This window comes from Lissotriton vulgaris, chromosome 2_1 (assembly GCF_964263255.1).
Source record: "Lissotriton vulgaris chromosome 2_1, aLisVul1.2, whole genome shotgun sequence".
Taxonomy (NCBI): domain Eukaryota; kingdom Metazoa; phylum Chordata; class Amphibia; order Caudata; family Salamandridae; genus Lissotriton; species Lissotriton vulgaris.
In genome coordinates this window covers 1,166,669,701-1,166,695,691 of record NC_141687.1, presented here as the reverse complement: position 1 = coordinate 1,166,695,691, position 25,991 = coordinate 1,166,669,701, and the positions used below count along the sequence as shown (strand labels likewise).

The 25,991-nt window shown below is 48.4% G+C and overlaps 1 protein-coding gene across 1 annotated transcript in view; it reads left to right on the top strand.

Annotated features, from left to right (window-relative positions):
- Window positions 1–25,991, top strand: part of LOC147731747 (sialate O-acetylesterase-like) — a 382,423-nt gene that overhangs the window by 148,517 nt on the left and 207,915 nt on the right. Inside the window, exon 4 of the mRNA XM_086956866.1 lies at window positions 20,691–20,829. Within this exon, the coding sequence (XP_086812992.1) occupies window positions 20,691–20,829 (139 nt within the window). The remainder of the gene's footprint in view (window positions 1–20,690; window positions 20,830–25,991) is intronic.

Genomic DNA, 25,991 nt, shown 5'->3' with positions numbered 1-25,991 from the left:
TCATGAATATTGTGTGCATGTGTGATATATCCTACTGACGTTCGCCATAGGTTGTTATAGTTAGGACCTAGTTTCGATAGGAAGTACGTTTTTTCATTTGCCAATTACTTAAGCGCGGTTTGACAAATCTTAACAACATTTTCAAAATGAATAAAAAGCTCACTTCAGCTGCTGTGTAAACTTTTTGGGGTGATCCGTCAAGCAGGGGCTGAGAAAAAGAGGGTAGGGTGTCCCAAAACGCGTTTTCCCATGCTAATTCCCATCCAAACTTTAGACACGGCTACAGCCTGAAATGCTGAACGGAATTACACAATATTTGGCACTTAGGTAGATGTCGATTCAGGAAAGTTCTTTTTTTGTTATTTGGTGTAAATCCATCTAGTAGTTTTTAGAGATATTAACCGAACTCCAAATTTGTATATCTAGGGACGCAGTGGATCCATGATCCCTCCTGATCTTGTGCTGAGATCTGATTGGCTGCCAACACTTCAAACCAGGAAATGTTGGCAGCCATCTTGTGACCAGCTTGAACCAAGTCACAGAAAAAAACGTAAACAAAAAAGAAAAGGGGGCAGGATAGAAATACCCTGCCCCCTAGGCCTCTATGGGGGGGGGGTCCAACAGCTACCCTGTAGGACCAAAAAAGCATTGATTTCATCAGTGATGCCACTGACCATGTCATGAGTGATGTAATATGTGAGGTAACCATCCAAATAACTCATTATTTTCTGCCAGTAAGGCCTCTGGATCCATTGTTAATGTTCCAGCTGTGTCATACTTTTGAGATTTTACCCTGAAATTCCATCACTTGTGAGATTAGCCTTTTCTGCACTCCCCTGAATGAGCAGCTAAAAGGAAAAAGTGTATTACATATATTACATAGGTTTAGGAATAAAAGTGTAAATACAAATGTAGAATAACTTTATATATATATATATATATATATATATATATATATATATATATATATATATATATATATATATATATATATATATATATATATATATATATATATATATATTTGTGGCAGGACATTCGTACGGTTTAGGGGTTACACATCAAATGGCGCCATACAATCATAGATTCAAACATATCTGGGCTAATTACATTTTACAGCCTTGTATCGGTTCCATAACGAACACTGTAGCCCCAACGATATGAGCCGCCCAACATCAATCCCCTTGTCTATAACCCAGAAGTACCTAATCTAAGTTTACATCATAGCCAAAAATATTTCTGTAACAAATAGCCATAACTCCCAACCCACAACTAAATCCCTCCCCTCCCCCCCTGTCTGTTATACTCTCAGTAATATAACACTGGATGTCTGCCCGCTGTACATTTCACTGCAGTATCCAACACATTGAACATGTATGTCCTCCATTATCTCGCATTGATCTCCCGGCTCACTGCTCGATCCTACAATTCCAGTGGCTCCCTCCCGTGGATCCTCCTCCCCCCATCCTCACTGACATCTTCTATCAACGCCCTCCACGCCATCAGGTCATCTTCCAGCTTTTCATCATGCCTAACCTGTTTCATCCGGATCACATCAGCTGTTGCCCATTCCCTCACATCCCTCACCCATTGTGCTTTTTGAGGTGGTTTGCGACTTAGCCAGGAGATAGCTATCCGACGCTTGGTTAACACCCGTCCCAACAGGACAAACTTCCTGGTAAGATTTTTGTTTTTGGGTTGGGGTAGTAAACATAGCTGGACCACCCTTATCTCCCGTGGCAATGCCCACTCCGTCACGGTTCTCAATGCCCCCAAGACACCATCCCAGAAAATTCGGAGTTCTGAGCAGGACCAGACCATATGAAGGAATACAGCCTCAGCTTCCCCGCATCTGGGGCACTACCCTGAGTGCCCCCGGGTAAATCCTGTGTAGCAGCTTCGGTGTGAGATATGTCTGATATATATAAGTAAATTGGATCAGTTTGAACCGTGCATTTGGGCTTACTTGCTTAACCCCCTCGTGTATTTTAGACCAGTCAGACTCCCTTAGAGTTCCTTCCGTCAGCGCCTCCAACCTGTCCTGTATCAGCAGCGCCTGAACCGTCTTGTCATCCCTGATAGCTCGGTATAGGTTTGATACCAATCTGCGTCCTTTAGCCATCGTGAGGAGGGTCTGTAACATCCTGGACACGGGGCTCTTCGGGAAACATGGGCCAGACCTCTCTAGCAACCTGGCCTATCTTTGCATATTGTTAGAACTGTCCTGGGCCCAATGTAAAGGCCTCAACCTCCTGTTCATGTGCAATATATAGCTTATTAGTAGTAAAGCTTTATTTCGATATAAAAACATATCATAAAAGCAGCACATCACATCAGTTAAAAATATAATTGGCACAGGCAATATGATGACCAACATAATTAACAATAAACATTATAAAAAGCAATCAAGTAGTTTCTAAGAAAGAGCAAAAGAAGAGAAGGACATACTACTGTATCAGCAATTTTTTTGCAGTTCTTATACGCCAGGCCCAGCCCAAAAATTTTGCCATGCAGCAGGCGAAAAAGGGTCTCGCATCAGAGTGCAAAATGCGCAGGGCTTCCAGATGAGATCTTGTTCCCAAACTCCTGCATAGGGGTTTCAGCCACAACTTTCTAGGTGCTACATAGGTATTGCACTCGAACAACAGGTGTGCAACAGATTCAACCCTCATATCGCAAAAGGGACAAAATGGCACAGTTTGTAAGGGCAGCTTCCAGGTCGAGGTAAATTGACCGAGAGGGAGTACACCTAACCTGAATTTGATGTAAAGTGATCTGTCACCTGAATTGTGGATTGAATCCAAATAGGGTTCCCTAAAAGGGAGCTCTTTGAATAACAGAAACTGGGCGACAGATTTACAGTGATTAGAGTTGCACATTCTTTCGTTGTCCACCCAAGACCAGTATGCCTTTTTTAGTACTTGTTTTGAGGGAGCTGATTTATTATCCCAAGCATCTCCTAAACCCAATTTGTAAAGGAGGCACTTAACTTCCCTAAGCCAGGTGATCTTGTAGCATCCTGGAAGGGACAGAAGATCTTCCAGAGCATCTGCGTAGCTGTGGAGTTCAGGGACATTCCATATTCTGGACCATAGTAAAAGAGGGCGTAGTTTTGCTTGGTCACATATTGGGCGGAAGCCCGCATCTAGAAAAATGGGGATTGTGGGAGTACTGTGGGGTAGCCTCATGAGGTCTTTATGGAAATTATTATCAAGGGAGGCCAAGGTATCAATTCTCTGTGAGCCCCACAGTTCTGCGCCATATAATGCTGCGCTTACAACCCTTGCCCTATAGATATCTAGGGCTGCCCCAATAGGTTTCAATGGCGAGGCACGCTGTTGTTTAAGCAGGGCTCCTGCTACCCTCTTGTGAGCAAGAAACACCTTCTGATGGTGTGCCCTCCAGCTCATAGAGTCGGAAAGTCGTATGCCCAGATAAACGAATTCCTTGACTCTCTCTAGATGGACAGAGTCTAGAACGGGGGGAACAACTGCTTTCTTGGGAGGGTTGAGGACAAGGAACTTGGTCTTGCCTATATTTATGGCCAGACCTTTATCATCACAGAAGGACTTAAAGCTAGATAACAATTTTTGGATGCCCACTGGAGACTTAGAAATTAGAAGGGTGTCATCCGCGAATAGGAGCGTCAGGATTTTCTTCCCCGCCAGGGACGGTGCGTCAGATGGATGTTGTAAAAGATGCTCCACCACTCCGTTAACATAGAGTGAAAACAGAGTGGGGGCAAGCACACAGCCCTGGCGGACGCCCCTATTCACCGGGATGCGAGGTGTTTTTTCGCCCTGGGAACCCCATCTAATTTGGGCAAAATTGCTATCGTGGAATTTTATGAGTAAGGCTAGCAAATAGGGTGGTAAGCCTAACCCATTGAGGACATTCCACAATAATGCTCGTGGGACCAGGTCGAACGCTGTGCGTAGGTCTATGAAGACCAAGTACAAACTGCCCCCTCCCAGCACCACTACCTTCCAATAGAGCATAAGTAGGCGAAATGTCTGCTCAATGGTGCCAGTCCCCGTTCTGAAGCCTGCTTGGAGGTTGGACAGGATCTGGTTTTCCTCTGCCCACTGCAGAATCCTGGTCAAAACAACTTTGCCCGCCACCTTTTGGGTTGAGTCCAGCAAGCTGATGGGGCGATAGTTTGCCGGATCGTCTCTGGAGCCTTTCTTAAAGATAGGAACCACTTCCGCACCCCTCCAAGAATCAGGGAAAGAGCCTCCCAGCAGGGCCTCATTTAGGAGGGAAGTGATCAATCTGCTCCACCACGCCGGATAGGACTTTAACAAATCACCCGGAATCCCGTCAGGGCCAGCAGCCTTATTGGGAACAATGCCCTTAATTGCATTTTCTACCTCCTGCCTGGCTTATTAATGTACAAGTTGCCCATGGTGAGGCACACCCCCTCCTTCCATCTGCACGCTGACATAGATACAGAGATCCGTAAAAAGGGGGCGAACAGCTCATAGTGCCATATCCGGGGCATATGGGGCCTTTTTCTTCACTCTCCGAACGACTAGCTCCCAGATCTCCGCCACGTGTTGGATGATATATGGGCTCTTTGATGGTATCTGCGTCCCCATAATTAACAGTTCAGGGAGTGTTTTATCTCCGTAGGTCCCTGCCTCATCATCCAACCAATGTACCGCATGTTGCAACTGGGAAGCTGCATAGTAAAATTCTAGACATTGAACCTCTAGTTCACCCCTCTGCCAGGTTCTTTGGAGAGTAGCCAGACTTACCCGCTTACGTTTGGGCCCCCACAGCAAGTCGATCAGAAGTCTATCTAAAATGCTGAAATAATGTCGGGGGATCTTAAAAAAAGAGTGTTGCCTTGTGTAAAGGCATCTGGGCAGCACAACCATTTTAGACAGGGTTATTCTCCCCATAAGGGATGAAGGTAAATCTCGCCAGAAGCTTATCGGACTGCCTAGTCCCTCAATTAACTTCCCGATATTAAGCGCCAAAAATTGTTTGCCCGTTTCTGCCAAACTAACTCCTAAGTATTTAGGCGCGTATCTCACCCATGGAAGCTCCACCTTAGGTAGTTCACCCTCCGGGACCGAGGCCAGCCCCCCATTGTGATTAATTTTGACTTCCCTGCATTAATCCGCAATCCAGATATTTGCCCAAACCTGTCAAGAACAGTCATAAGTACCGGTATCGCCTCGCCGGGGTTCCGGAAGTACACCAAGGTGTCATCTGCATACATCGACACTACATGGTTAGTCGCACCCAGCGGGATCCCAAAGGACTCCTTCTCTCCTCGTAGGCTCACTGCTAAGGGTTCCAATGTCATGGCAAAAAGTAATGGCGACAATGGGCACCCCTGTCTGGTACCCCGGTGTAGTCTAAAAGCTTGCGATACTAGACTCCCCATCCTGATCCAAGCCCGAGGCACCAACTACAAGAGCTGGATCCAGTCCATGAAGCATGGACCCATCGCCCTCAGGACCTCTCAAAGATATATCCACCCAACTGAGTCGAACGCCCGTTCAACATCTAGTAGTGCCAAAGCATACCCCTCCTGCCGCATCAGGGGGGAGTGCCACACGTGGGCCAGCAGCCGCTGATTGTTAGCTGTGCTGCATTTGGGGATGAAGCCCGCTTGATCTGGAAGGATCAAAAATTGCATATGTGGTTGCAGTCGGGCTGCTATGATCCCACTAAGGACTTTTACATCAATATTTACCAAGGAGATAGGTCTGTATGATCCAGGCAGTTAAATATCCTTATCCGTCTTGGGAATCATGACCACCAATGCCTCATCCATAGAGGGCGGAAGCTCTCGATTCTGTAGCGCCTCATTATACACCTCCAACAGGCGATCCACTAATAGGGGTACAAACCTCTTCTAGAACTCGGCTGGTAGGTCATCATTTCCCAGGCTCTTCGCAGATTTCAAGGGCTTTATACTTCCCACTTCTTCCTCCCTCGAGATCAGCGTGTCCAGTAATTCACTAACCTCATTATCCAGATGGGGTAGGTCCAGTGTGCTAAGGACTTCCGCTATGTGTTGCATTTCAGGCGTTGTGCGTCCTGTGTATATCCCCGCTAGGTGATCAGTTAGTGTATCTAAAATCTTCTGTTGACTATACACCAAACTTCCATCAGTGGATCTCACCTGCACAATGGGAGATGTTGGCTTCTCATATCTAATTAGTTAAGCAAGCAGTTCCCCGGACCTGTCACCCTCCACATGCAGTTGTTGTCGATATACAGCGGTATAATGGAACTTTTCAAGGCGACAGAGCTCCGCCAGCAGCTCTTCCTGTAGCTCCCTCCAATCATTTAAGCGGTCCTGGTTCGTGGGGAGCGTCCCATCCACCGCGGCCAAATTCCCTTCTAAGACCTTAATGTCCTGCTGAAGCTGCTGTCGAACCCCTTAGGTCGAGCTAAGACAGAAAACCCTGATAACCGCCTTCATCGCCTTCCATTCCACTCCCCTTGAGGATGCCGATCCCCAGGTTGTCGCAAAATAAGACGCTATCTCTTCCTCTAACTTCCCTACAAACGGCGGATCAGTAAGTGCCTCGGTCGCCTACTGCCAGGTAGGGACAGCCACCCTGGGTCTATTAGTATATAAAACTAAAAGCATAGGGGAATACTCCGAAATGTATCTCGGTAGATAGACTATCTCCTCAACCGTAGGCATTAAGGCTGACGACAGGAAGAATTGGTCCAACCTACTGAAGGTATTAGTCGCAGGGGTGTAACAGGAAAATGATCTAGTGTTTGGGTGTCGGACATGCCATGCATCCATTAACCCTCGTTCTCTCATGACATCTGTCAGGGCCCCTTTCATACCCGGCTTAGTACCCACCCGGGAAGGTTCCCGATCCATCATCCTGTCCAGCACACAGTTGACATTCCCGAGGGGGATCACTTTCCCGCCTTGATAGGGCGCCGCTGCGGTCATACCGTCACCAAAAAAGATGTGTGCATCTGTGTTATGGCCATACACATTTATGAGACACATCTTACGTCCATCAAGTCTAACATGCAGGATCACGAACCATCCGTCTGGATCCATTACGTGGTGCATATGCTGGAAGGGGTCCCCTGGGCTACCCACATAAGCACCCCCTCCCCCCTGAGCGAATCCCGAGAAAGAGGTGGCATATACCTGTCCCCTCCATCTGTGACGGATGTACGGGAGCGTGTCCCCCTAGACATGCTTTTCCTGTAACCCATCAATGCCAATTTTATATCTACGTAGGTATGAGTGCACTCTCCTACATTTTTCCAACATTGCCATCCCACATATGTTCCAGTTGAGAAACTTTGTCGGCAAGGGAGCCATAATATCATATAATTAAAGTCATCTCTTCGTTTCCCTCCCGCCATAGCAGAGTTAGATTGATAGCCGAGCAAGACAATCCAACCCAGACAAGCATACCGTAAACCCCTTGAGAACCAAAAGAACATAAAAAGCAGTTTGAACACCTGCAAGTCCCCCCACCCACTGGGCAGTGTAACAGGGCTGTCCCTCCCACCTTCGCGGAGAGTGAACTGCTCCATTCTCTGCCCTACACCCCCGTCTGAACTTTTAACCCACAGATTCATGCCCTGTAGCAGTACCCAAAATGAAAGTACACCCCATGTTGATACCCTAACAAGATATTGAACAGGGCTTCCGAAATAAGTGCTGTGCAAGTGACTGGACACTCATCAGAGGGCAAGGCCGAAGCCTCCAGCTCCCCAAACAGGACCCAGCCACTATCAAGGGGCGCAGTCCCTCCCACCTGCAACATGTGCATATCATGTACTCCTCACTCATTGCTAATATATGAAAAGATAAAGAGGGAGAGAAGAAAAAAAGAAAAAGGGAAGGGAAAGATTACAGGAAATTGGAGTCAAATTTACAGTCACTTATCTGAGTGATCAAAAAGAACCCTTGAATCTGTTCTCCCCAACTTTCCTCTAGGAGTCAGTCCACATTTATGTCCTTAAAGACCTCCGATGAGGCTAGCTCAGAGTCTGGTGTTCCCAGCACCACCTGCAGCGTACCATCTTCACATACTCTAAGGCGTCCAGTGCCATCTGCTTTGGTTTGATGTGCCCTCGCGGAGTGCTCGTGTCATCCCCCAGCCGAGTCCATGGAGGTCCTAGGTGATCCCAAGTTAGACTGCATTTTCCGGCGATGCTCCAATTCTCCCACAGTATCCATCCAGTCTGATGCCTCTGCGGCGGATCCAAAGAACACAGCCCTGCCCTTATGCTCGTTCCGGAGTATGGCTGGATAGAGAAGAATGTACTTCATCCCGGCGTCCCTCATATGCCGCTTGACCGCCAGAAAGGTGCGTCACTGATCTTGCACCCATTGCGTATGCGTATAGTCTGGTAAAATCGCAATGTGGCGACCCTCCTACTGCAAGTCATTTCTGGCTCGTGTGGACTGCAAGAGCATTTCTGGTCCCTATAATTAAAGAATCAGGCTATGAGAGTCATCAGTGGGGCCCCCGGGCAAGTGGGGGGACCAAAGCTGTGCGCTCTCTTGATGTTAAAGAACTTGGAGGGCTTACCAGGCTCCAACACCTTTGTAATCCAGTCTTACAGGAACAACTCTGCAGAGGGACCCCCTACCTGTTCCGGGAACCCCACAAACTGCAGGTTATTTCTCCGAAAGTGCCCTTCCTGGTCTTCTGCGCGGTCATCCAGTTTAACGGTCTTCCTCTGCAGGTACATGACTGTCTCCCGCAGCGACTTTACCTCCGACTGAAGTACATCAACATTCTGTTCAGTTGTAGTGACCCTGTCTAAGACCGTGCTTAGGTAACATCGGAGGAGGTTGACATTGATCGCCACTGCGTCGATCCTGGTCACTAACTCCTCTCTTGCATTCTGGACCGCTGTCAGGATATCATGCAACAAGGTGTCCCCCTGTTCTTCCCCACGTGCCACCTCAGCACCAGCTTCTCCTTGAGCGCCTCTCAGGACATGGCCCTGTGGGATGGGCTGCACATAGTTCATTTATTAGATTGTGCTCTGGCGCCTTTATCCTTGCCCATAGTGGTTATTAGAGGCATACCGTGTCAGCTCCGACCAGTGCAGTCACTGAACCACTCCGTGGCATGTGGTCCTCTCAGTGCCTGTCTCAGTACTCGGGTATCTCCCATCTCTATTCGCTAGGTTATTGTCCCTCAACAAAGAACTGTGTCCCACCACAGAGGCCCAGATCCCACTATTAAATGTGGCAGCAGTATAGAGTATCTCTAGTGTCACCTCTTCGGGGTGCAGCCAGTCTCACTCCAGAAATTCACGGGTACAGCTCCATCGCGAGCAGGATAGCCATCAACCTCAGTTGTAGGCGAACCCAGGGCTTAACTCTGTCCCGCCTGGATCAGGGAGATCAAGTTACTTTGTTTGCCAAGGCCTTATATCACGGGCCCCCACCGACTGCAGGCCCCACAGGAAGTGGATATCTAACTGCCCCCAGGAGCAGAGACAATCCACCCAATGCACTACAAAGTTACCATGACGTATACTGCAGAGCTACACTCTGTCCGATAATTGCAGGCACACTTCCCTGTCCCAATTGGTAGTGGCTGCCAGAATATCGCTGATGGGCTTCTTCCCTGTGGAGAAGGGATCTACTGCTGTTTCCTATGCACAGTGTCTGTCGTGGAGCCTGAAGCCGGGGACCGAAGTGTCCCTGTGTCCCTATCGGGGCTCCATATGCCCACACTCCCAGGCCCGCTCATTGCAGGCCCGCCCCACCAGAGCTCTGGGCCTACCTGCCTGGGTGGGTCCAGATCTGTATTACGGCTCCTCACTTACAGCCTTAGGCCTCACACAGTGCGGTCAGCCAACACAGCGGGTCTCCGCGTTTGTGCTGCAATCGGTACACCGTTCCCAGAGCCTGAACAGTGCCGGTCTACTTTCCGCTCCGCACCTCCCCAATTCGTCGCAGGCCCCTTCTCCACTTCCACAATGGCACCCTGGGCCTGGAAATGCCCTGCTGTCAAGCCCGTTTTCGGGCATGCGGCTGCTTTCTTGAGCCCAGTTCTCGACCAAGGTGACTCTCCTGGGTTATCCGATGTGTTGGGTGAGGTCGGTGCCGTGCCGGCACCACAGGATATTGCTGCGATAGGATGGAACTCCGAGCATCACGTCTCACTCGGCCATTTAGTTGGCCACGCTCCCATGATGAATCACCTTATGCAGCTTTAACAGAACCCAAATTCTTTGGTATATCTGATTTCTTATATACTAAACTTGGTTCTGTTTTGAAAGCACTACTTCAGCCACTTACGAACAGGTTTAGCATCTGGAATAATGTCTTGATAAGGCCTGAACTAATTACTCCTCTAAAGAATCTCTGAGAGGGATATCATCACTTCCTCCTCCTGCTTCCACGCAGGATTTACTACCCAAAACTCCCATAACTGTCTTCAGTCACACCCAGCATTAGTGGTACACTCTTAGACATTGCAGGCTCCTTTCCTGCAATATCTAATATTAGCCTTGTAGCCCCTCAAACAGTGCTTCCTCTTAGCACGACCCAGAGGCGAAACTTGAGGTTGAATGCTTTAGATAGTCACCACTATCATTATACTTTACAAACTCCGAGCATCCCATCAGAGGAATGTCTGTATGTCTAATAAAGAATGTTCTAAGAAATGGGGGGCGCTAGAGGGCGCGCTTGCGGAATGGCTGCCTAGTCCTGCAGCTCCCGCTCCTTGGTCATCTATCCTGCTGGGATCCTCTGCCACGGGGTGCTGCGGTGCCCACCGGAGACCGGTTTCCGCTTCTGTGGGGTGCTGCCCACAATCGTGCCAAGTCTGGGAGAGCTGCGATCCCCAGGGCCGTAGATACGGGCTCCGGAAATCTGCCCGGCACCTGCTCTGGAGCTGCCTGAGACGGGCGCCCGGCTGCTGTAGTTACGCAAGCCCTGTGCCTGCCACGAGGCTTGCAGGCCGCATCGGACCCTCGCCTGCTCGTCCCAGCTGAGGCGGCGCACGGAGGTGACGGGACAGGTAGGGGACTTCTGCCCGCTAGCTCTGGGGCTCCCTTTCCACCGTCACAGCGCTGCCGCGGGGGTAGGGCCCCCCCAGCCAGAACACTTGTTGCTGCGGCATTGCCGGGCTGCCAGGCCTGTTTCTTTTGGCGCCACGGCCCCGCACCTGTCCTGCACTGCCCGCCTACGATCCCTTTACCGGGCGGAGGAGCTGCCCCACCACACGGGACTTGCCTGGTACTCCCCCATATCGCTAGCCCACGACTGGGTAAATGATCTTGAGCTGCCTCCTATTTCTACTTCAAGTCCAGAATACTAGCTAGATAAAGAGTGAAAATAGTGGCACTTTAAAAAAAAAACCTTCAGCTCTCACAGGAGCAACAGCAATAAAAAGCAATATCAAAAAAAACCTTTAGATTACAAGCGGATCAACAGCAGCAGCAGGAATCTTTGTAGCAGAAAATAACTAGGAGCCTTCCGAAGTGTGTGATTAATTCAGAGTGAAATCTAGATTCTCCATGGGTAGAGTTTAAACTAAGAAACATAGTTTTCTGATCAACACAGAGAAAATGGACTGCACGCACGTCTAACGGCCGCCATCTCTAGGAGGCGCAAACCTGTGTGCCGCGTTGCTCCTGATACTGGCCTGCCTCCCTGTCTCTGACCCTGCGGCCCGGCTGGGAGGCCGATGCTCCTGGCTCCTGTACTGCCTGTTTCTCACACAGCGACTGCCTGCTGCCATTGCCGGGTGCCCGAGACCGGACTGGAGACCAACGGGCGCTGCTGGTGCCACCGGACTTGGGTCCCGTGCTCCCGCTCCTGGCTGATCCTTGCCTGCTGTGTTTCTGCCAGCCTGTTCTATCCTTCTCGTCCGCTGTCTTGCCCTCAGCCACGATCATGGGGCGGCCTGATACCCGCCAGCCTAAGCTGAGTTTTGATAACTCGCGGAAAAGCAGCTCATCGACGCAGATGACCCCGGGGCCCAGCGCACCGCCTCCGCAGCCTGCCCCACCTGTTGCTCCTGCTGCGGACCTTGCCAGCCTGATACAGGAGATGCGACACGGCTTCGCCACCGTTGTGGAAAAAGTGGACGGCGTCACAGCTCGGTTGGACGCCCTAGTCCATAAGGTGGATCGCCATGAGGAGCGCCTTACCACTGCAGAACAGAGGATTTCCGACACCACTGATACCGCCGCATCCCACACGACGCAACTGGCGCGAATGGACAACCTCCTCCGCATAATAGCGGCAAAGAATGAGGATTTGGAGGCGCGAAGCCGCCGGAATAACATCCGCATTACGAATGTGCCGGAGTCCACTGCAACGGGCAGGATGGAGCTCTATGTGGAGAAGCTGCTCAAGGGTTCCATTGGGGAAGAAGCCTTCTCGTCCCAATTCATTGTGGAGAGGGCCCATCGCTCCCTAGCGCCTATGCCTCAACCAGGTCTGCCGCCGAGACCTATCATAGCTCGCCTTTTGAATTACCGAGACCGTGACACAGCCCTCAGGGCTGCCCGGACACAGAGATCACTGCGGTTCGAGGGCATCACCTTCTCCATCTATCCTGACTTTACCCCGATGGTTCAGGATGAGCGGCGCAAATTCCTCCCGGTGAAGAAAAAACTGCGTGAGGCCCAGATAGACTACGCTCTCTTGTACCCGGCGAAGCTGCGGATCACCCACCAAGGCAAGCAACGCTTTTTCACCAACCCGCAGAAGGCTGAGGATTTCCTTAAGTCGGTCCGCAGGGCGCGCAGGGATGAGCAGGCCCCTGCGGAAGGACACGAGAATGAAGATCTGCCTCCAGAGCACCATGCGGACTGACGGCTCTTGCACGCTCGAACTTCCATTTGCATCAGGCAATCCCTCTAACTGGCGCTGTTACTCCACCTGCGAGCTGGGGAGCTGCCTGAGCGACGACAGTCTGGACATTGCACCCCAGTGGTAACGTATACCAAGGACCACTCCCACGGCCCTAGTCTCCACCGAGGGCGGTACAGTTTGGAGCTATGGGCCGGGTGGTGGCAGCGCGTGCTTCCTGATGTACCCCGATTGGGTGTTCCCCACTGACTTGCTGTTCGTTTGGCTGTTTGCCTCTTTGAAGTTGGGGGAGAGGGTGAAGGGGGGGTTTCGTTTTAAGGGGATCCATGGCTCCTGGCATGTTTGGGGTGCTGGGGTGGGAGGGGGGGGACGGTTTCTGAGAGGTTACCATTGCATGTACTGTATATATCTTTCCTAGATTGGTGTGCAATCTGGTCCAAAGGGGGTGGCGGACGACTCATTGTTTGGCCCACCCGGGCGCTTACTTCTATGCTTTTGTTATGTCCATGGCCACTATGAACTCAACTGCTCGGCTGACGTGTCTCTCGTGGAATGTCCGGGGGTTAAACAATGCCCAAAAAATGCAGACATGTCATTGCTTACTTGAACAGGCATCACATACATGTTGCCATGCTGCAGGAGACTCATATGCCCGTGCGCAGGGACGTCTCCTTTGGGTCCAAATGGGCTTGTGCTCGTGCCTTCTCCTCCTATTCGACTTATGCTAGAGGTGTGGCGATTCTCATTGCCCGTGGTGTGCCTTTCCATCGGTTTGGTGAGGAGGTGGACAGGGAGGGGCGGTATGTTTTACTGTGGGGTAGGGTGGGACATGACACGTATCTCTTTGTTTCTATGTATGCACCTAATGTTGACTCACCTGCCTTTTTTTCCGCGCTGTGGGGTAGGATTGTTGCCATTGGGGCACGACATGTCATCTGGGGTGGGGATTTTAATCTGGCGCTGGCGCCCCCCTTGGACAGGGCGGATGGAGTTGGCTCCTACAAGCCCCGAGCCAGGGAGGTTCTGGAGGGGGTGGTAGAGGAGGGCGGTCTGATTGATGCCTGGAGGCACCTGCATCCCCTCGGGCGGGAAGGCACCCACTTCACACCTCACACCGGGACGTGGGCGCGCTTGGATTATTTTTTAGTCACCCGAGACATTGTTAGGGACCTTATCGGGGTTGACCACTTGCCCAGGACACTTTCAGATCACAGTCCTGTGAAACTGCAGTTCCGGACTCCTGGCTGGGACACTCCGAGACCTCAGTGGAAGCTAGGCCCCGATGTGCTCCTCGACGAGCTCTTTCGCACGGAATTGGGCGAAGAGATTGCGGATTTCTTCCCTAGGAACAAGGACTCGGTGGAGTCCGTGGAGCACATCTGGGAGGCTTTCAAGGTCACTGTCAGGGGTTTCTGCATTTCCAAAAGTCATGGGGTCCTCCGTGATATCCTACGTACTATCACCACACTAGAGAGGGAGCTGCGGACTCTGGAGCTCAGTATGGCGGTGGATGATGATCCGCGCCTGCAGGTGACCTTTAGGGACACGCTGTCCAAATACGAGGAAGAGGCTGCCAGAGAGGCGAAATACAGGGGGAAGCACTGGGTGGCCCGTAGGTACTGCGAGAGGGATAGACCTGGGAAAGTGCTAGCTTCCCTCACACGTCAGCCGCGCGGCCACAACACTGTCCTAGAGCTCACAGATAACACAGGCGTCACCATTAGAGACACTGATGCGATACTCGCTACATTCACGGCGCACTACTCGGCACTGTATACATCCGCGGCGGAGGTGGATGCTCCCTACGCCGACTACCTGGGGGAGGTGGCGCTCTGCTGGCTCAGTGATGGAGATAGGGAATTCCTTGCGGCGCCTTTCGAGCTCGATGAGATTCGTGAGGCCATCATGTCCCTCAAAAACGGTAAAGCCCCGGGGCTCGATGGCATCCCGGCTGAATTCTACAAGGCCTATATTGACATCATGGCGCCTGTGCTTCGGGAAGTCTTTACTGAATCGCTGGCTGATGGGATTCTACCCTGCTCTATGCGGGAGGTGGTTGTCACCTCACTTTTGAAGCCGGACAAGGACCCCGGCTCCTGTGACTCTTACCGCCCACTCTCCCTTTTGAACTGCGATGTCAAAATTCTTGCCAAGATCCTAGCCACGCGGCTTTCGCTGCTCATGACCAGACTTGTCCTACCTGACCAGTCTGGGTTTGTGGCGGGCAGGTCAACCTCTCATAATCTCCGTACCCTCTTCTCTCTACTCCGCACGGTCCACCCTGATGTCCCCGTGGCAGCTGTGTTTCTCGACGCCACCAAGGCGTTCGACTCTGTCGAGTGGCCCTACCTCTTTTCGGTCCTGGCCAGCATGGGCTTCCCTAAAATGTTTCTGGCCTGGGTGCGCCTCCTGTATACAGAGCCCACGGCAAAAGTGCTGATAAACGGGAAATTGTCGCCATCCATCAATCTCACGAGAGGCACCCGCCAGGGTTGTCCGCTCTCGCCTCTATTGTTCGCTATTGCTGTGGAGCCTTTGGCTTGTCGACTGCGCCAATTGCACCGAGCGGGAGCGGTACAATGTCTACAGCGGCAAATCGACGTATCCCTTTATGCGGATGACATAACGCTGTACGTCAAGTACCCGGACCAACACCTTAATCCCCTGCTTCGTGAGTTCGTCCTTTTCGGAGGACTGTCAGGTGTTCACATTAATTGGTCTAAATCGCAATTTTTCCCTCTCACTGATGCTGTGCACGATTTCCCGCTGGACTACCCACTGGTATGGTGCCGTGATGCCCTTCGATATCTTGGTATCCGTGTCGCACGCGCCAAGGACGAGACGCTCCGCTCCAATTATGGGGTGGCCGTGACCAAATTGACAGCCACTGTTGATAGGTGGATCACGTTACCTCTCTCCATGGCTGGCAGAGCTTCCCTTATAAAAATGGTGATACTACCCCGATTCCTATACCTCTTTCTCAATATTCCCTACTACCCTGGTGCTTTCTTTTTCAAGACACTTCATGCGGAGCTGCGCAGACTTTTTTGGGGCGGGAAATCTCCCCGGCTGAAATGGTCGACGTTAACCCTACCCTATGACCAAGGGGGCTTTGATATCCCTGATTTTGAAGCGTACTATCTATGCGCGCAGGCGCACTACGCCTATCATTGGATGGCTCCTACTCCCTTCATGCCGCACATCGCGGTGGAGGACTGGATAGTACATCCCCTCCCACTGAATGGTCTGCTGCATTGCCCTGAGACTTCCATCACCACCTCGAACACCTCGGTTTCTTGCACGCTAGATGCATGGCGCCGTATTGCTAGGCGGCTGCTCTGCGAGTTGCCCTACTCCCCTAAATTGCCTCTTACCTATCATCCTCGGCTTGCCTTGCTTTCGGAAACGGGGTTCCAGCGCCTTTGTAGCAGGCTCCTTATTGCCTATTGGGGGGATCTGTTCCACAATGGGCTGTTTAAATCGGCTGACCAATTTTTTGGTGCGCATGAACGATCGCCTCTTGACCTCTTTTACTATCTCCGATTACGCGCTGGGATGCGAGACATCCTACCTGATTACCCTAATGAGCCTGCGACCCTGCCACCACTACACCATCTTTTGGAGTCTCAGGCTGGGACCCATTTGGTCTCGGGGCTCTACCGCCAGATTCGGGGGGCTGCTCCCTTGCAAGTCTCTGCTGCCCGTTTGCATTGGTCGGCGGAACTAGGTACAGATATCTCAGACGACCAGTGGCAATACTGCTGTGTACTGACCTCCCGCATCTCAGCCAGCTGCAGACTGAAAATGATACATTATAGATTCCTTCAGAGGATATACTACACACCGGTACGGAAATTCAGATTTGGATTGGCCGATAATGACCGCTGTGAACGATGCCATGCTGAACATGCCGATATTCTCCACCTGGCGTGGTCTTGCCCCCGAATCGCTGACTACTGGCGACAGGTCCTCGAGGCCGTTGCAGACATGGTCGAAGTGGAGGTCCCTGCGGACCCTCTTGTGGTCATCCTCGGCTGTACCAGACACATAGCTAGGGAATGCAGGAAATTCGCTGACATTGCACTGCTCTTGGCCAAGAGACGTGTGGCTTGCCGCTGGGGTAGGGGCAGGGCTCCCAAATTCAAGGACTGGCTGACTGATTTAACATACTGCCAAGACCAACACAACACCTTTGCAGAGCTCTTGCCTCTCTCATGTCGCCCAGGAGACATATGGCAGCCACTGGTACACTATTTGCTTAAACGCTCAACGGGAGAGGAACAGTCAAGCGATGCACCCGACGCTCCCCAGCTGCATTGACACTCTCGTGGACCTAGATCTCTGCCCTGGGGTACACAGATAGGCTCTCTTACCCCCTCCGAAGCCTAAGCATCCTCCCCGCTGCATGAGCCGGAGGTCCCCCTCCGAATGCCCTATGCTCTTCGTATCCTGCTACTCCTGCAGTTTGCACCCCACGGACTTCCACCCACACTAGCCAGCCTGCTCAGGACGGATAGGTTTCCCCGCGCAGCGCCACCTGCCAGGACCGCCGCGATACACCACTGCCATACACTCTTAGGACACAGTCATGTAACACCTCTCATTTTGTTAACCTGTTGGGATGGTTTATGGTTTTTGTTTCACGGACATCAAAACAGTGACGAGGCTATGCACCCGTTCACGAAAAACCTGTTCAACTGCTGCTTATCCTTGCTTTGATTGGCCTCTGCCGAGTACCGGACAGTTACAGCAGAATTCGCTCATGCGCCGCCGGGCCCCCGGGATGCCGGCTGTCAGGCTGTGTATTGTTACTACTGCATTGCTGCCGGCCTCCGGGTTGTGGGCGCTCCAAGCTGTGTATCCTTTCGCCTTTCTCTTAATAAAGCAGAATTGAACCCCAAAAAAAAAAAAAAAAAGAATGTTCTAAGAAATAAACAAAGCCTCCAGGGACAGCGAGGGGATTGAAATCTCCTCGGGCTCCCTGAAGCCTTTGTTCAGAGCCAGAGCAGTGAACAAAGAGATATTGGAATGTTGGAGCTCCGGGCTTCTACCAGCCATTATAAGCCTGAAGCACTCTATTGTTTTCAATGGAGCTACCTTCATTCCAATGTTCTAATACAGCTTAAAATAAGGTGGTACATTGGCTGACTAATAACTTGGTCTTTAATGTAACCGATTCCGACCAGCCAAGACATCACTGGTTAGAAGGGTTGCTTGGATTGCCCTATCAATAATATCTTTTAAAGGTGATTGTATAGTTGTTCATTTTAAGAGACCTATGTACGTCAGAACTTTGCTGCTTTATGTTCACAACTGGCTACATAAACATATTACTATTGGAACTCTGCCACTGGGGTTCTTTTATCGACTTGGTTCACAGCTACTTTTCATAGTTAGCCATACAGCCCCAACCATGCCAGAGTTTGTTTTTTCTTATGAAGGCTACTCTGCTGGTTTTGTGGATTTGCTAAAGGTGATTAGCTGGAACATTGCAGGGATTAAGAGTGAGTTGATACAGCAGAGTATATTAACTGCAATATTATTTTGATACAGGAAACCTGGGCCACTGCAGATTTGTTTTTGATGGGTTTTCCTATTATTCTATCACTCTCTTGCCTCAGGTTTTGGCCGAGCTAAGTGGGGGCAAACTTTACGGTTTAGGCTGTCTCTTTGTTTTGATAATTCTCAAATCAGTGTCAATCAAAGGGTGATTCATGTGTTTTCTGTAGAACCGAATAATTTTGCCTTTTACTTAATTTTTATAATGACGATTTTACTTACATGGGTACACAGACTTTCAGTGATCCTTTCAGCGTATTTGACAGTATTGGAAAGTGAACCGCGCGCTCGCACACAGAGTTTAGGTTAATTCTATGTGGGGGATTTAATGTCAAATTGGCTAATGCTACTTCCCTAGATAATTCTACTTTTTGCAGGGATAAGGATATTACATATAGTAAATTTGATGCCAGGGGAGAACAGCAGAGTAATTATATCTTGGAGCTGGATCTTATTACGCTTTGGAAACTGATGTAGGGGGAAAAATATTTATGCATTCTTTGGTCGTGGCTGTAGGTCTGTAATTGATTATATATTGATATCCAGACATTTGGTTGGCCATTGACCATCTCAATCCTGGAGAGGTAGTAGGGAAATGTTTGGGGGACCACAATGCCTTCGCTATTAATTTTCTTATTGAAGCCCACCCCAACCAGCACTCTAAAACCAATGAAATGTATGTGGGAGCGGGGCTATGGAGGGATGATGGCCACTGGTTGAGGATGGTAGTGAGGGAATCAGTGGATGAGGTCATCGGTGGGGGACACCAAACACAATCATTGCACTGGGCGTTGCCAGCTGTAAAGCCAACCATAGTTTGCGTCAAATGGTTTCACTCTTTGCTTTTGGCCAATTATGTGTCCGGGGTCATAGCTACCATTGGTGCATCAGGCACTTTGGCATTGTGGCCTAGAGCACTGGGACCAATTTGAGCCCTGATAATTGCTGTATTTTGCAACCTCAATAGTAGTCTAATGGGGCACTTTCCTCGTTTGCACCAGTGCCTGTGGCATCCTTGCTACCCTAAGTTATGAGCGGACGGCTTTAGGGCCTTATGGCCAGTGAAGCTGCACCTGATGCTAAGCTCGTGGAGGGGGAGGGCCCAGGGGACAGGCTGTGTTTAGAAATACCTTATGGGTTTAAAAGCACCTGCTGCCATTCCTTCTGTGCCCAGCAGTTTTCAGACAATAATAAAAATGTCAAGATAACTCTGGTGATTGATGGTTCTGCTGGAGAGAGATAGGAGTTCTGTCTAGTGGCAGTTGTGATTCATCATAAGGTAGGGAGAGGTTTGATATGCCTGCTGCAAAATATGTGTACCATGCAGATCCCAGAACTGTGTTTTATGTGACTATCTCAATTGGGTTACTGCTTTTGTAATAGATATCCTCCTATCACTTGCAGTTCATAAGTTACAATCCTAATATAGCACAGTGACCTATGAATTGTCTTCAAACATCTGTAGAGCATGTGATTCCCAACTTGTAATCCTCATTGTTTTATGTGACATTTCCCATTGTAAATGTGTATGTAAATGTATTGTCATTTATATAGCGCACTACTTACCCGGAGGGTCCCAAGGCGCTTCGACCGCTGCGAAACCCTTCCTGGCTTCCCTGAGAGATGGTCCCTTAATGGGTATCTCCAGGGTGAGACCAGGCATCCCCGGCGGTCTGGTGGGGCCGTTAGTGAAGATGAGGCAAGCTAATGCCCAGAGTTGCCGAGTGTGATCGCTGATCAGAGTGGGCACCGAGGCGAGAGAATTATCGAGTCCGCTGACCCTGGTCCAGAAACCTGCCGCGCCGGGAATCGAACCCTGGTCACGGGCCGTCCTCTGCTCTCGGGTCTGCCGCCTCTAACCAGTGAGCCACACTACTTCACTGTCATTGAGAGGTTTACACATGTATGATTAACTTTTTCTGTGTGTGTGATGTAAAGTACTCTGACACCCTGAATAGTGTGAGTAGCACTATAAAGCAAATATAATGCATTTGAGAGAAGAGCAATGGCGAGATGAAGGGCACTGTTGGAGGGTGGTAGTGAGGTAATCCGTGGAGGAGGAGTTCATAGAAAGGGGCGACAACAAAGATTGTTACACCGGGAGCCACCAGCGCTAAAGCCGGCTCTGGTGTTATGGATATCATTTTATTTAATCAGAAAGCTACATGAAGAGACAATGGCGGAATAGTGAAATTGTTGAAGAACTTGCACAAATGATTGCAAAACATCATTTAAGTGGAACCAACTTCTTTCTTTCTTCTTAAAGTATAACATTTATGAAATACGTATGAGAGAAATACAGGTCTCAATTTTAATTTTTCGCCTGTTTTAATAGATTTTCAATGCAAGTAAAGAGCTGGCCGAAGCCTCCATGTATCCACACGTGCGTTTGTTCACAGCTTCCCTTGTACAGGCACAGGTGGAGCTGTACGACCTTGCCAAAGTAGACTTGCAGTGGTCTATACCAACAGCTGGTAAGTCACTTTAAATCACTATAAGGAATACATTATTAATTGGTATATATTTACTTGCATCTCATATACAAAGCCTGTAGTTCTAAATCTACACCAAAGATGATACTGCGGGTATCAGACATCTGTCTTTAATTGCCAGTAATCCACACATGTTAGGTTGTGAAAAAGAATTTTAATTACATTCACAGGGCACGATTGACATGTAGTAGAAACCAAGATATTATTTTGAAGAAACTTCACTTATTTTCCAAATTGGCCAATGTAGCCCTCGATTTCAAAATGTTTGGTGCTGCTTACAGCCATCTTTTCAGTATGTAATAATCGTTTTTTTTTCTCACCCTGCACACAAGCAATGCATGCACATGTAACTTTGCAAACAGTGTTTCCAAATGTAATGCCAGCTACCCATGTACAAAGTGATGTTTCTTTCCTTTGAGTTTTGTTGCCCAATAGTCCTCTGAGAGTGAATTGCTTCATGTTTCAATGCCAAACCTATTTGGACCATGGTGTGATTCTAATGAGAACTTGTCATTGCATATTAAGTAACAACACTTGAATTAACAATTTCTGTGTCTGAAGGCCACCATGGATAGGAACTGCATTATGTGAATCTGCGGGATAATCCTTAGAAGGTAAACTCAAAACTGTCTTGTTCTCTCTCTAATCTGATTGATTCAAACCTTGTGACTCTTACACAATTGTATTGAAAGTATGACTTCCATTGTGTGACGCTTTGTTAAAGAAGCGGCTTCTTGGTGGCGTTGGGCTCGTTCACCAATTTGCGCTGACCTGTAATTTTTAACTTTGATTCTTTAGAGCTGAACATTTTAACCATTTATTTTGCCTTCTCTAATTATTGTAGCCTTTAATCAGGGACACTGGAATTATGCGATTATGTGGCTGTTCTTTTTTCGCATAGTTACAGATTTGCCACATAATCCATCATCTTCTTAATAATCTGCAGATTTAAAAAAATATATGTTTTTCGATCAAATAGTTCAAAGGTTATTTAAAAAATGCATCAACACGTGTTGCGGCGCAGTGGAAGGCCCTTTGTAAAGGTTCACTGGCCACCTTACTGTTGCTTCTTGCTAAATTTGGGAGTTAAACTGGTATTAATGAGGTGTAACCAACGCCCAGACAGTGTTAACAAGTGTAAAAATGACAATATCATGAAGTATTGCTCAAAATATGCCACAATATGCAGCATAATTTGTCTTTTCTTGCTTGCATAATTTACTTAACCCGGCTGCATAATTTGGCCCTCCCATAATGCATCATTCTAGTGGCCCTGCCTTCAATAAACTTTCATGTTTTTTCCATACTATTTCGTCGCTTTTTTATTGTAAACCTTAATGTGCTTTACAATTTGCATTGTAATTTTGTTGGCCAGATCCATCTGATGAGCAACAAAATCTTTGGGGGATTAGCACTGCTGCCGGTCCATCAAAAGGGCTTTAAATTGACATATTAGAAAAGCGCCTTAATATGTACTGCAGAATGGCAAGGCTCCACGCGAGAAGAAATACATGATTATCCTTAAATCAAATCATATCATGCAACCCCCCCTCCCAAACTCTGAAATCTTCACATACTCAAATATATCTATTTTACTACAAATCTCAATTATGTGTTATTCGCCAACAAGTAATGTAAGAATTATCATCCTAATCATCAATTTCTGTGAACAAAATGGATAAAAGGGTAAGTACTAAATACACACTAATTGTATTTCATCACACATCCCAAACCAATGATTTATAGACTGGCTATCTTAGAATATGTAGGATGAGTTGTGTACAGCCCCACATACTTTATGCCATTAGGCCTGAAGTGGGAGAGCCGTCTCCCAGCTTTCCTCTAGCAGCCATGCCAATCAGCCTGGCCCTACCGCAATCACTAGTAACTTTTATACTTTTTCCATACATGGTGGCCTAAAGAGCAAAGAAGGGTTTGCATGGGCTGAGCTCCTGTATTTGTTACACAGCACAGTAGACAATTCTTTCGCTCAGAGTTCTGGAAGTACATAGAAGCTGCCAATACTGTATGTATCCACCATCTTGGATACAGGAACCATGCAAGGTTGTTTACACTTTGAGCAGATCCTCAGCATCCACTGAATGTAACATGCTGTAGAAAGATGCCAACTCCCTTCTCTGGCTTTTTAATGTAAACACAAGAACATGTGTGACAAATCAGCACACATTATGTGTACGTTTACCTTAAACGATTTTGCCCTCTTTATTGTTGAGCAGACCTATCTTTGAAACCTTATACTTCTGTCAAAACCTCAACTTACTCCATGCATGCACTATTATTATATGCTTATTTGCTTAAACATCTGATGGCAACACACAACCACCATAACTTAATAGATGCAATATGATTTTAAGAATGGTGGGACGGGGTAGGATATCCAGTGGAATTGATCTTTCACTAATATGCCTCATCCTCATCAGTTCGCTTCTATCAGGTCTTGGCTTGACACCTGCCTCCCTACTCAATATCAAGGTATCTAACCGAGTGGTCCACCATGCTGTGTCAGTTATCTGAAGCCTGATCTGGAGTCTTCTCTTCTCTTCTTGTATAGGGGGACTTCCATCTAATTTCTTGGCTAAAGCTCATAAAGGTTCTTCCCACACTTCCAGCTCAGTAGGCGCGGCCATTCTGGTACCTATATGTTGCAGGGAGGAAGTTATCCCTGTCAATGTCCATTCAATAACATAGGATCTCCATAACGTGTTCAGGAGCACCTTTGGTGACTTTCACTCATTGCTGTTTACGCTTAGCTAGGATCGAGTCCAAGAATTTACTTGTCTGTTTCTCCATCACGATCTGTGGCAATACCCCAGTAAGCACGTTTCTGGGGAAGCAGTTAACCATTTTCCTATAGCTTCACCAGTCCAGCGGCAGCTCCTCCGCTACGGTGGAGGAGCGTCACCCCCTTTGCCAGCATCTACAAAACGTGAAAAATGAAACGATAATAAAACGTGTTTAAAACCCGTTTCATTACCATTTTTTTTCTTCTTGTGCCGAGGTTTGGGAATAGGGCCAGGGTAATGATAGGCTGGAGGAGGAGTGTGGGGCGCTACTATTCACTGCGCATGTGGGTTTCGCCAGCCATCACTGGCAGGCCATACCCACATGTGCAGTGGAACTCTCTCCAACCCCAGCTGCATTTCTAGAGTTGGAGAGAGCAAGCACAGGCACCCAGTCTGTCCTGGAGTGCAAATCGTCTGCGTTCAGGCCAATCCAGAAGCTGCTCTCATGCTTGAGAGCAGCTTCAGGATTGGCCACAGGACAGGCTAGGAGCCTGAGCCTTCCTACAGTGAAGAAGGGAGGAGCAGAAGAGCACTACACAATGCTGGAGGGCGGCAGGTAAGTTCTTTTGGTATTATTTCTTTCTATTTGTCTCCTTCGCTCTCCCCTGATCCCATCCCCCACTCGCCTCTCCTCCCTGTCACGAGCCACTCCTGGTCTGCACAACAACCTCCGCCCAATAGTGACCAAAGAACGCGCATTGCTGCATCATGTGGAAATTATCAAATCTTGGGGAGGGGCATCTTGGACAATTGCCTCGACCCATTATCAAAATAACTCTGCTATTTCTGGAGGCACTGACTACATAGGCTGCCATGTTCTCTCTTCTTATCCAGATTCTCTCCCAACAGAATCTTCTCAGTGTGTCCTGATTTTAGTAAGTGGTCTACCTATTCTCAAGGCACAGCAGCCCCAGTTTCCGGGGCATAGGGTTTGGTCATGTTTTGCACTTGCATATATCTGTTTGCGCTATACACAGCTGTAGATACTAGTTTCAGAGCTACTGGATTTCAGGATTGTTTGGTGCATGCAGTTCCCACAGTGTGTCTGGATGTGTCTCAGTGGGCAATGAACTTTGCTGCCAGCATTAGTGAGGTAGGAACTCATTTAGCTAAGTATTCAATTGTACTGTAAAAGTAATTTTCAGAATTTGGGTCTCCCAAACCAGCCGTCAGAAGTGGAAGTCTTTGTTTGCCCAGAGTGATCCTAATCCTACCATCTTTCCAAATTAACTCTTAGTAGGGAATCTAGTTTTCTGACTAGGGAGCGGGGCAACACCACTGGCAATTAATTGAAGAAATATAACGTTTGGGAACGAATTATCATTTTGGACAAGTCTGTCCTGTCCATCAGCAACAGTGGGAGCATCAACATCTTACAAAATTCTTGATAACTCCTAGGTATTTTTTATGTTCCCTCCTATTAAATCTGAATACGAGTAGCAGCCCTGGATACTTGGGTATTTAAAGGTTCGGATGTGCCTGTTAGTGGGAAGGAATCTAAATGCAGCGGAGCATTTAGATCCATCTTGTGAACCAGAAACAAAAATGATTTCTCCCAGTTAACTTTAATTCTGGAGAATTTACAAAATGCATCCAGTAGCCTCATGTTGTATTGTACTTGCATTTCACAGTTTCTAGTGTGAAGGAGAATGACGATCACATAAAGTGATATCTCCAGTACTAGAAATATCCAGCCCTTCCTCAACCCCAAACTGTCTGGAGTGCCATGTAAGTTTGTATAGCTAAGGCAAATTGCAAGGGTAACATTGGGGATCTGAAAAAGATTAATTAAGAAGCCCAAGGTAATGGTGTGCTGATGAATGGAAAGGGGCTAGTTAACATACTAGTGGTATCATGCCCCCAAACCATGGTGAAACAAGAGGGAAAAGCCATGGTGACAACTTAAGTAAGTTTCATCATCGCACCATTAACTCGTGCTTTTTCATGTAATCTTTTTTGGATTGTGACGAGTTGCCCCCGGTAAGATCCACCCTTTTATGATTTTAACAAATCAAATAAAGTATTATATTGAGTTGCCCCCAGTAAGTCACCTACTATTTTTTTACACACCTTTGCATTTTCAATCTTGTAAAAAGTTATTACATTTGTGTGGTAATTCAGATTTATTTAGTAGTCCGCGGCCTGTTCATCCTATTTTCTCCTGTTCCAATGATTACCCGCTAATGATCAAAGGTGGAGTCACCATTGACATGTATCAGATTTGGAACAATTTATGGGATTTAGTCTACCTGGGATACCTTATGCCATGCATTGACCTTATCATTTTGCACTTATTGTTATGGCTCCATGGTGATGTTTTTATTTATTACCACAAGTTCG